This window comes from Xyrauchen texanus, chromosome 46 (genome assembly GCF_025860055.1).
Source record: "Xyrauchen texanus isolate HMW12.3.18 chromosome 46, RBS_HiC_50CHRs, whole genome shotgun sequence".
NCBI classification, from domain to species: Eukaryota; Metazoa; Chordata; class Actinopteri; order Cypriniformes; family Catostomidae; genus Xyrauchen; species Xyrauchen texanus.
The window spans coordinates 8,938,415-8,951,033 of NC_068321.1; the positions used below are offsets into that span (position 1 = coordinate 8,938,415).

General features: G+C 44.1%; 1 protein-coding gene across 1 annotated transcript; it reads right to left on the reverse strand.

Annotated features, from left to right (window-relative positions):
- Positions 1-1,637: 1,637 nt before the first annotated feature.
- LOC127638514 (dual oxidase maturation factor 2-like) lies at positions 1,638-12,437 on the reverse strand. Its single transcript, XM_052120073.1, has 7 exons — positions 11,992-12,437; positions 10,738-10,795; positions 9,858-9,992; positions 3,549-3,756; positions 3,223-3,437; positions 1,875-2,089; positions 1,638-1,783 (listed from the first exon to the last, which is right to left on the reverse strand). Exons 1-7 carry the CDS (start codon positions 12,136-12,138, stop codon positions 1,775-1,777), a joined length of 987 nt encoding a protein of 328 aa, XP_051976033.1. The 5' UTR covers positions 12,139-12,437; the 3' UTR covers positions 1,638-1,774.
- Positions 12,438-12,619: the final 182 nt, after the last annotated feature.

Sequence of the window (12,619 nt, forward strand, 5' to 3'; positions counted from 1 at the left end):
GCCGTAGTTTCTTTTTGGAACCATCAGTTGTCTGATAGTTGCTGATATGAAGCCGTTATATGTAGCTGTATCTGTTGCAATGGCAAAATTACAACCCCACTAGCATATATCCAGATGCGTGGAGTAGTTAAGCACACTTTTGCCATGTTTAAGAGATGGTGTCTTTAAGGTGTCTGGATCACAGTAGTCAGTTTGTGTCAAATCACAACAGTCTGCTGCATCCTCCTCTATGTAATGTTAAGAATTGTTCCGAAAGATAAGAATCACGCGTGCAAATTGCATTCAGCAGCAATTTTTTGGCCGTGTTTGCGCAGTTGCCTGATTTGCATAATTGCTTTTGTGAATCGGGCACTAAACTATTGCAGATAACTGTTGCTTTTACCAGCTGCAATTCATTCTTAGTGAATTCCCCCCAATGTGTTCAACAGAAGAAAGAATATCATTTAGGTTTGGAGCAACATGAGGATGATTAAATAATGACAGATTGTTCTTTTCTTTTTTTCTCTCTCTCTTTTGGTGAACTATCCCTTTAAAAGGATCGTTTTATCAAAGATGTGCAGTTCTTTGACTATTATTGATTTATTTTGGGAATGTAATTATCAAATACTTCCTCTTAATTGCCAGATTAAATATCGCTTGTTCATCCATTAGTTTGTGTATACTGTATGTTATATAGATTTGGTTCAAGCCTTTGTGAATTCCTTTGTGTACCTTAGAGTAACAAAGTACTGTACTCTTAAATTGAAATAGAAAAGATTCAAATCTGTCCAGTTCAGTTCCTTTTTTGTTCAGCATTGAACAAGCTCACCATTATGTAAATATTTGAAGTGAATGCACTTCAAGTTAATAATTAAGCAGGTCATTTATCATCTTATAAATAAAATAGGGCCTTACCAATACATTTGATTTCTAACAACAACAATTATTTGACAAACTTAAAGATTAACAAATGGACTAAAGCATGCTAAAATCCAAAGAATACTGGTATCATTCGCTAAATAGGCTACATTTTAGTTGTTCTGGCTTATTTCAAAAGTCTATGATAAATTAACCTGCTGTAGGGTACTAGGTAGGTACCGCAAACTGTGAATGAAACTTTCTGTAGATAACAATTGTTGTTTAGCATGCCAGATATGAAGTTAAAGTACTAATTAGAAAAATGCTTGTTTATGCATGATATGATAATTAACATTTAAAGAATGAATGAATCTGAATGACATTCTCTACTGAATGAAACACCATTCTAAGGTCAGTAATTATTATTATTATATTTTAATTATGATTACCTTATGATTATGAAGAAATTATTATTTTTTTTTTATCAACATGAAATTTTAATTGAAAAATGTTACCATTCACAAACTTTAAATACTGTATGTAGGCATTAAAAAACAATACAATATTTAGTGATTTGTTTGCTTTCAGGATTGTATTGCGTTTGAAATTACATATTCAAATGGATTACACGTGAAAGTAATCTATGTGAACTTAATTTGTGTGTTACCTGTCATCAAATGTGTACATTTGAAGATTGTGTGCATATTATTTTATTTAATAAAAATACAAAAATAAAAATCATAACATAATAAAAAAGGACACACTTGAGATTTTGTATTTAATTTTTTCGGAAATAGCATTCTGTACATATTTACACATGAATACGCAGGTACAAGAAGAACAGTTCACATTTCTGTATACTGTACTTTACATCTGCTCTCAACAATTCATTCTGCAAGTTTTCAAGTAGTTGTAATGGGCAAAAATAAATGGTCTCTCAAAGCCTCTGTAAAGACAAAGAAAAAAATTTAATAAAAACATGATCATTTTATGAAACAGCTCAAATGTTGTGTTTTGAAAGCAAAAAATGTACGTACTGTTATTGTCATAATCTGCGGTTCCTTGTCGTTTCCTGGCGCTATGATGTCTTCAAAAATTACTCCCTCAAGAAAGCCTGTGTTGAGGTAGCCTTCACCGGTGTGGCAGTCCTCATCCTCATTGTCCACCCCAACACTGAACGCTTCCCTTATCCTCGTAGGAAATAGACAGTCCAGTAGCACCACCAACAAACCAATCACAGTGCACAGCAAACCTAAAAATACACCAAAATCACTTTGAGTAATGGCCGAACACACCAGACCACAATATATCATAATTCGATTAATTACGCTCACTGAGCACTTTATTAGAGAAACGTGTACACCTACTTATTCATGCAATTATCTAATCAGCCAATCATGTGGCAGTAGTGCAATGCATAGAATCATTCAGATACGGGTCAGGAGCTTCAGTTAATGTTCACATCAACCATCAGAATGGGGAAAAATGTGATCTCAGTGTTTTGGACTGTGGCATGATTGTTGGTGCCAGATGGGCTATTTTCTATCGATACAAGCGGCATACATGTATAGCTCCTATCTACTTGAATGGGGAAAGACCGAAATCTCCAAATCAGTTGGTCAAGATTATGAATCAGCAGTAAAATCCAACAACAATGATAATCTAAATTGTGATCTTTAGCTCAATTCACACGTAAAAACACAATTTTTCATACTGGTTCTGCTATTGCACATGTGCGTTCTCGATTTAACTGACAAGCGATGTCTTTCTTTTCCCTGTAGGACCATGTAGGACTTCCTTTTCTTGGCGTCCCAATTCCTCCCATTCATTTTTATACAATTGCTCTGCCTCAGCTAAACTGTGTTTATTTCCGAAATTTGGAGAAAATGGAGAAAATGGAGGTTTGAGCAGGACATATCAAAGGGTACATTTGCTTTTTTTAAATGGTTAAATTAGTTTCATCACAACCATGAACTACTATTACCTTTAGATAGTTGCATGTGGAATTAGGGGGAGGGACATTCTCATTCTAGAAAGAATTTGATCAATATTTTTTATCCGTATTTCTTGGAAGAGAAAATTAGCATTTTGTCAACTTTTAGCATAAAGATGGCTTCAAAGCTAATAAACATGGACTAAAAGTTAAAATACTTTAAACATTGGAAAGCATATTTATTTAGTTATCCTAACTACGCACGATTAAATTGTTAGTTGCATTTAAGTTTTTGCATATATAGTTTTTCCGAAGTGTGACCCTTTTTTGGGTCGCGACCCACCAGTTGAGAACCACTGATTTTAAATATCTTAATTTATGTCAAAATGTTTCAAATGCTTTCTATACAATATAAAAGTCCTTTGGTACACTTTTCCATAAAGAGCATTTACCAGTTGCTAAAGCGAGCCAAAAGGAATGACTGTAGTCTGTCCTGAAGGACTCTGTGCCTATAGTGAAGTCACAGGGTGGCAGGTTGTATATTGTTGAGAAGGAAGCCATGGAGAAGAAGATGAAAGCGGCTGTGGCTAACATCGTGTAGCCAGCATAGAGGATGACGGGCATTGAGAAGAGGATATTGGCCACCAGCCAGCAGCAAAAAGCCGTCCTGTGGGAAAAGGGCATTCTTTAGTTTAACTTGTTTGCATATTTTGAATAGGACTGAGTTTCATTACTGTACTGTAAGACTGTGTGGTGTCTGTGAGTTGGTGTGGCTTACCACAGATTGGCTGAGGCAAACCGGCCCGAGTATCTGTATTGGTAGATCAGTCCGCATGCACTGTTGCGTGTGAACTTCTCAACGATGTAAAGGATGGGGTTGGGAAGACCTCTCTCTAAGGCATCGGCGTATTGGTCATCCATGCTGCCTGACCACCTGAATATCTCATTATAGTCTATAGTCTCATTTATTTGCGATATAGGCTCCCCTATAGAAAAGGAGATTCAAATATTAATATACAGTGTTCACTATTTGAACAATTAAGACACACTTAAAATGTATGAATGTCATGTATTAGATAATAACTTCTATAAAACCAAGTGGCATCTGCCAACAAATTATGCTAAAGCTTTACTTAGAACTAACTTGACTTTTCTTTTCCATGAAAATACGTCTAACCAATTGGTTCTAAGGTGAATGTATGAAGTCAAGATTTTAAGGAGAATATTTCAGCTCTGTAGGTCCATACAATGTAAGTGAATGGGTAGCAAAACTTTGAAGTTCTGAAAGCATATAAGGCAACATAAAAGTAATCCATATGACTCCAGTGATTAAATCCATGTCTTCAAAAGCAATATGATAGGTGTGGGCGTGAAACAGATCAATATATGTCTTTTTTTTTATTATAAATTCTCCACACTTCCCAATAGGTGGCGATATGTACGAAGAATGTGAATCACCAAAAAAAAAAGAGGAAGAATGTAAAAGCCACAGTGATCTGTTTCTCACCCACACCTTTCATATCGCTTCTGAAGACATGGATTTAACTACTAAAGTGAATATGGATTACTTTTATGCTGCCTTTTTGAGCTTTTGGACCTTCACAGTTCTGGTCACCATTCACTTGCATTGGACCTACAGAGCTGAAATATTCTTCTAAAAATCTTCATTTGTGTTCAGCAGAAGAAAGTTGGTGAATAAATGATCAGATAATTTACATTTTTGGGTGAACTATTCCTTTCAGTGTCCAAATAGTTTCCAGATTGAAATGGTAAGCCATTTTACTTCAGTAATATGACATATTTTTGACTGAAAAGGATATGCAAGCAGGAAAGAAATACAAGGCAGGGCTTGATTTTATCCATCTAGAATGACTTGGATTGTGAAAAGTGGTCATATAACCCAGTGGTTCTCAAACCTATCCTAGAGGCCCCTTAACACTATACATTTGGGATATCTCTTCAATCAATCACACCATATTCAATTCATTAGCTTGTTAGTGAAGACTCAAAGACTTAAATCTGATGTGTCAGAAAAGGATGACATGCAAAACGTGCAGTGCTGGGGAGCCTCCAGAACCGGTTTGAGAACCACTGATATAACAGGTGGTGGTGTAGCGCACACAAGTTGAGACAGTCACAATGTCGGGGAAAAACTGCTTTATTAAATAAAAGCAGGCAACAGTACAAAACAAGGGCAAATCCAGCGAAGAATGGTCAGGGTGAGCGTTAGGTCAAAAGCCGGGGAATCAAGATATAAACAAGGGGGCAATCCAGGAGAGAGTAGTCAAAGGGAGCGTGAGGTCGAAGCCGGGGAATAAATATACTAACAAGACAAGCGAGAGGAAAAGACAGGGGAACAAGGGGGGCTGGCAAGCTAAGGGGTAAATGAGAGGAGTACAAAACTAGATGAGACTAGCAGGGGGCGAAGATGCGGGGTAAACTAGAACATAACCAACACCCGTGAAACGGATGTGCTGTGGTATTTATAGGGGAAGGTGCAGGTGTAAACAATGAAAGGTGATGAGACGAGTGCAGGTGAAACGAATAATGGGGTGATGAGACGAGTGCAGGTGGTCATAATGTTTTGGCCATAGGAGCGTGCATGTGAGCCTGAGGAGAGAGACCTGCTAACGAGCAGGAGATCTCGAGGGAGCAAAACGAGCATGAGAGCTCGAGGGAGCAAAACGAGCGTGAGCTCAAGGGGGGCGGAACGAGCGTGCGAGCTCGAGGGGGCGGAACGAGCGTGCGAGCTTGAGGAGTGAATGTGTGTGCGACGAAGCGGGGATGGGGCAGTACTCCCCCCTCTAAAACGGACGGCTCCTGACGGCCGCGCTCGGTTGTGAGGTACTGGTGCTGGACGATCCCAACAAACTAAAAAACCCTGAACAGACAACCCACAAAACACACAAACAAAATTGAGGGCAGTCCAAGGGGCACAGAGGGAAATGAGACAGTCCATGGGGTCAATGGGCAGTTTCAAGGCAAGGTCAGGGGGAACATAGCGGACAGGCGGGTGGTCGGGAGATCTAGGGGGCAGCCATAGGGCAGAGGCTGGGTCAGGGGGTCTGGAAGGCGACTGGAGGACAGGGACTGGGTCCGGGGGTCTGGAAGGTGACCACCGGACAGGAACAGGGTCAGGAGGCCAGGGAAGAGGCCACAGGACAGGGAGAGTGTCAGGGGGCCACCGGACAGGGTCAGGGGGCCAGGGAAGAGCCGTGAAAGGCGGTGCCGTCAGAGGTGGCACTGTAGGCGGCTCTGGAGGTGGGGTTCTGGAAGGCTCTGGAGGTGGAGCCGAAGGAGGCTTTAGGGGCGAAGGCCTGAAAGGCTCAGGAGGTGGAGCCAATGGAGGTGGCGCCGTGGGAGGTCCCCGAGGCGACGACCTGGCAGGCTTTGTAGTCTCGAGGGGTAGAGCCGTAGGAGGCCCGAGAGGCGGAGCCATAGAAAGCTCTGGAGTCTTTGGGAGCAGAGCCGTGAGGGGCTCGGGAGGTGGAGCCGTAGGAGGCTCGGGAGGCGGAGCCGTAGGAGGCTCAGGAGGCGGAGCCCTAGGAAGCTCTGGAGTCTCTGGGAGTAGAGCCGTGAGAGGCTCGGGGAAAAAGGTCGTGGAAGACTCGAGAGGCTCTAGAGGTGGGGCCCTGGAAGGCTCGAGAGGCTTGAGGGGGGGAGCCATGAAAGACTCAAGAGACGGAGCCCCGAGAGGCTTGGGAGGAGGAGGAGCCCTGGAAGACTCGAGAGACGAAGCCCTGAGAGGCTTGAGGGGAGGAGGAGCCCTGAGAGACTCGAGAGGGGAAGCCCTGAGAGGCTTGAGAGGCGAAGCCGTGAGAGGCTTGAGGGGTGGAGCCATGAAAGACTCGAGGGACAGAGCCCTGAGAGGCTCGAGGGGAGGAGGAGCCCTGAGAGACTCGAGAGGCGAAGCTGTGAGAGGCTTGAGGGGTGGAGCCATGAAAGACTCGAGGGACGGAGCCCTGAGAGGCTCGAGGGGAGGAGGAGCCCTGAAAGACTCGAGAGGGGAAGCCCTGAGAGGCTTGAGGGGTGGAGCCCTGAAAGACTCGAGAGGAGAAGCCCTGAGAGGCTTGGGAGGGGGAGCCCTGAAAGACTCGAGAGGAGAAGCCCTGAGAGGCTCGAGAGGAGGAGCCCTGAGAGGCTTGGGAGGAGGAGCCTTGGGAGGCTCATGAGGCGGAGACCTGGGAGGCTCGAGAGGAGGGGCCCTGGGAGGCTTGGGAGGAGGAGCCTTGAAAGACTCGGGAGGAGAAGCCCTGAGAGGCTTGAGAGGTGGAGCTCTGGGAGGCTCGAGGGGTAGAGCTCTGGGAGGCTCGAGAGACTTGAAAGGCAGAACCCTGGGGGGCTTGGGAGGTAGAGCTCTGGGAGGCTCGAGAGGAGGAGCCTTAGGAGGCTCGAGAGGAAGAGCCCTGGAAGGCTTGAGAGGAAGAGCCCTGGGAGGCTTAGGAGGAGGAGCCTTGGGAGGCTCGTGAGGCGGAGGCCGCGAGGGCTCTGAGGGGCGAGCAGAGGCTGGCAGAGCCGTGGAAGACTCTGGGGGCGGAGCAGAACCCGGCAGAGCCGTGGAAGACTCTGGGGGCGGAGCAGAACCCGGCAGAGTCGTGGAAGACTCTGGGGGCGGAGCAGAACCCGGCAGAGCCGTGGAAGACTCTGGGGGCGGAGCAGAGGTCGGTAGAGCTGTGGAAGACTCTGAGGGAACCTCTGCGGTCTTGAGCACAAGACGAGACTGGGGAGAAGGGGCCCTCTTCCTTCTCTTATGTCTTCGGCCAACAGGGGACGTGGCCATGGGGACGGTCGAGGCTACAGCCGCTGGCTCTGGGGCGGTCGAGGCTACAGGCGCTGGCTCGCCGACCGTGGCAGACATGGGCGCCGGCTCGCCGGCCATGGCGGGCATGGGCGCTGGCTCGTTGGCCGTGGCGGGCATGGGCGCTGGCTCGTTGGCCGTGGCGGGTATGGGCGCTGGCTCGTTGGCCGTGGCGGGCATGGGCGCTGGCTCGTTGGCCGTGGCAGGCATGGGCGCTGGCTCTCTGGCCGTGGCGGGCATGGGCGTTGACTCGCTGGCCGTGCCGGGCATGGGCGCTGGCTCTCTGGCCGTGGCAGGCATGGGCGTTGACTCGCTGGCCGTGACAGGCTTCGGGACTGGGGCCGTGACAGGCTTCGGGACTGGGGCCGTGTCAGGCTTCGGGACTAGGACCGTGTCAGGCTTCGGGACTAGGGCCGTGTCAGGCCTTGGGACTGGGGCTGTGACAGGCCTCGGGACTGGGGCCGTGACAGGCCTCGGGGCTAGGGCCGTGTAAGGCTTCGGGGCTAGGGCCGTGTCAGGCTTCGGGGCTAGGGCCGTGTAAGGCTTCCAGACGGGGGCCGTGGTAGGCTTCAAGACGGGGGCCGTGGTAGGCATCAAGACGGGGGCCGTGGTAGGCTTCAAGACGGGGGCCGTGGTGTGGAGCGCTGGTTCAGTGTCTGCCTCCCCTACAGTAAACGAGGAACCAGCGTACAGTAGGGCGAGGTCAATAAACTGAGCCAGGTTAAGGGAGCAGCGACCACCAGGCATGAATGATGAGGCTGGCTCATTCAGTCCATGTTGAAAAATGTATTTTAGAGCCACCTCATCAAAATTCACCTGGTTAGCCAGGGCACAAAAATCCACAACATAAGCTTCTAAGGTTTGGCTCCCCTGGCGCAAAGCCAAGAGTCGGGCCGCTGGCTCCACAATGTTAAGGGCAAGGTTATGAGTTCCACAACCGCTGCCCTGCATAAACAACCCTTGGCAAGCGCCCGAACAGCCGTCAAACCTCTCAGGGGATTGAAGGCTTACGGCGCTCAGGGATGCGTTGGGAGCATCAATGGGCTCAGGGGCAGACACAGGTGAAACAGGGTGAAATAAGTCAGAAATCGCACGTACCTGTGGCCCCTGCGCTGTGAGCGCTCGGTGATGTCTCCCAACAGTAGATCCTTCAGCAGAGCGTGCAGAAAAAATCCGCTCTAGTGAGCTGCGTACATCCGCGGGATACATTGTGACTGTCTTCGGTGAGGTTGGTTATTCTGTAGCGCACACAAGTTGAGACAGTCACAATGTCGGGGAAAAACTGCTTTATTAAATAAAAGCAGGCAACAGTACAAAACAAGGGCAAATCCAGCGAAGAATGGTCAGGGTGAGCGTTAGGTCAAAAGCCGGGAATCAAGATATAAACAAGGGGGCAATCCGGGAGAGAGTAGTCAAAGGGAGCGTGAGGTCGAAGCCGGGGAATAAATATACTAACAAGACAAGCGAGAGGAAAAGACAGGGGAACAAGGGGGGCTGGCAAGCTAAGGGGTAAACGAGAGGAGTACAAAACTAGACGAGACTAGCGGGGGGCGAAGATGTGGGGTAAACTAGAACAATAACCAACACCCGTGAAACGGATGTGCTGTGGTATTTATAGGGGAAGGTGCAGGTGTAAACAATGAAAGGTGATGAGACGAGTGCAGGTGAAACGAATAATGGGGTGATGAGACGAGTGCAGGTGGTCATAATGTTTTGGCCATAGGAGCGTGCATGTGAGCCCGAGGAGAGAGACCTGCTAACGAGCAGGAGATCTCGAGGGAGCAAAACGAGCGTGAGAGCTCGAGGGAGCAAAACGAGCGTGAGCTCAAAGGGGGCGGAACGAGCGTGCGAGCTCGAGGGGGCGGAACGAGCGTGCGAGCTTGAGGAGTGAGTGTGTGTGCGACGAAGCGGGGATGGGGCAGAGGAGCGGGGTTCGTGACAGGTGGAGGGGAGGGATTGAAAAGTAAGAAGAATTTACGACATCAGACGAAAATAAATATTGTTTCAGAGGTGGAGCGAGTTACTATATTTTGATAAGAGATTATGAATACAAATGTGTTTTTATTTGAAAAAATATGCACGGATGAATCATGCACTAAATGACCAGGAATGTGCATAAAGAGAGTAGACATTATTTTGTGTCATATTCAAGAGTAATCCTCACCAATATGCCTTTAGTATGAGTAATTGACCTTGTCATCTACATGTCATCAGTGGTTTTGATGATGTTTTTTTATCATGATGATAATGGCATGGCAATAATGCATTTTCTTAAGAAAAGTGACTCACCTCTTAGTGTGATGTTGATTCCATATAGTCCTACGTGCAGTCCCACCTCCGCTGATACCACTGCGTTACTGAAGGATTTGTAGCTGACATTGGCCTTTTTACTGGCTTCAGCCCAGTCCCCAGTAAAATTCAGCCCTGATGTAAAGAGGAAAAGTTTAAAAACCAGACAGACAACATATTATGGAATTAAAATGTAAGATCTGTTACACAAGTTCAACAGCTCTTATATAATAACATTAGATAACTGGACCTAAAGGTATATTGGTTTCCAATTCTTACAGCTGTCATGCCTGGCAGCTAAAAAAGTCAGCTATATATGTTCTATCTATCTATCTATCTATCTATCTATCTATCTATCTATCTATCTGTCTGTCTGTCTGTCTGTCTGTCTGTCTGTCTGTCTGTCTGTCTGTCTGTCTGTCTGTCTGTCTGTCTGTCTGTCTGTCTGTCTGTCTGTCTGTCTGTTTGTCTGTCATGGCCCCTAAAATTTGAACACTTAATGCCATACTTAAATAACCATTGTAAACAATTTATACTGTTAGATATACTGTTCAAAATTAAGACAAAAACTATCTGGGCACTTTCTGGTTGTCGAATGTTAGCGTAACATGTCCACAGTTAATGTGATGAATTACACCAGTGTAAACTTCTTCAGACATCCACTAAAAATCACCTTGGTACCAGTCGGTTGAAATGTATTGCAAAAATGGCTCGCAAAAGTGAAGTTTGTTCTGAGAAAAGGTATAGCATCTTACAGTATTTTGTTTTCTTTATCAATGCAATTGATACATTTTAAGTGTCCAGATAGTTTTTGAATCAAACATCTGCCAGTTGTCTTCTAGATTTACTCAGAGAAAAGAAAATGAATTGAAATACTCACCGACTAAAACAACTCCAATAAATAAACTAATGATTATCCTGAACATCCAGAGCAGTCTCTGAAAAAGGGGACATTTTATTTAGTATTATTTAAAAAAAATTCTTTCATTTTAGCACAAATTGAAAAAAATAAAATAAATACACATCAAATTAAAGAGCAAATCAAAGTCTTTACTGTTAAATTAAAGGTTCTAATTAGAACCAAAACGGTTATTACAGCTGGGTGCCATAGGTGAACCTGTTTATGTTCCATACTGTAAAACCCTAAAGTTGTCAGTACTGGAAATATCAAGTTGTCTTAGTTGTAATACATGAAATGTCCATAAATGTAAGATTTTAAGTGTTAATTAATAACTCAAACATTTGAGCACAAAGTACATATAGATGTTTCATGTGGTGTCACCATTAGTATGATCAGATGACTCTTAAAGTGCAGGTGTACATATTCATTTTTTATGCACTAAGTTTATATAATGACTGACCTACTGTAGAATCAGTTTTGAATTGTCTATTGTTTGATCTAAAATGTAATCGATTCAATTAAAATTATTAACAGTAGAAACAAAATTTAAATAGCAAATCTGAGTTAAGTCTACTTGCATCTACTTAACCTAACCTAAATAGTTAAATTCATTCTAAATGAACACCAAATGAATAGAACTTAATTAAATACATTTTGGGGATTCCATAACTCAATTCAATTGAGGGAACTTTTATTTAATCAAATGATTAGAGACCAACTACACTTTTTATTCTGTAGTTCTTCTAAAAATTGACGTGTTTTCAAGTAGTATGCTGACCAAAGACCGTGTAATGTAAAAGCAAGAACTTTTAAGCCTGTATGATATTAGAGTCAAATGATTGGAAACACTTTACAATAAGGTTCCATTTGTTCACATTACAACGTTAGTTAACATGAACTAACAATGATCAATATTTATTAAGCATTTATTAATGTTAATTTCAACATATAGTAATACATTTTTAAAATCAATAGTTTTATATGTTAACATTAGTTAATGAAGTATTTTTATTAACTAACATTAACAAAGATTAATAAACTATGTAAAAAAAAAATTATATTGTTAATTGTTTGTTCATGATACCTAAAGCATTATCTAACATTAATGAATAGAACCTTTATGTCAGAAATGAAATTACAACATCATTTTCATTGATCAGAAGATGGTTCTTTGTGGAACCTCTCCTCATATGAGTGTTCTGGACAAACTGGTCGAAATCGAGCAACGCTTACCGATTTCCCACGTATTCCCGGCAGAATGAGCAGGAAACTGACAGCCACAACCGAGAAAACCAGGATCACCACCAGCAGGCTGATGTCGACAATGAACGAGCTCCTTTGTAGCGGGTAAAACGGGTAAATGCCATCGTAGAAAGTCATCTTTCGTCTGCAGGCGAGAACTAAAGTTGAAAGCAGGACAGTGTTGGCCAGCGGCTCAGTTACCTGAAGATTACAGATAACAGTCCATCTACCTCACACATTCATATGGCTTCAGATCCGTCTTTAAAACGTCTATATGGCTCAGACTTGAAAATATATCCTACAAGCTACATGCGTAAAAAAATCCTACGTTAAAAACAGCCCGTTATGATGCAATTGATACGGCGAAGGTAAAGTGAGGTGAGCGCACTTTGAAGTTAATGTGGACGTGAAACATAATACATAGATTAACACTGTAAATCAAAGGACACTGGATAATCTTAAAGTCTGACAGAATTGGCGGTAACTTCAAAGGCTTTTATAAACGGTACGCCGCGTTAGGGGCTGTTAAGAACGAACGCCTTATTGTGCTGTAAAAGCTAGAAAGTTGGTAAAGCTCTGTCTAGCACGTGTTAGAAAAAACAACGGACGGACGCAGGAG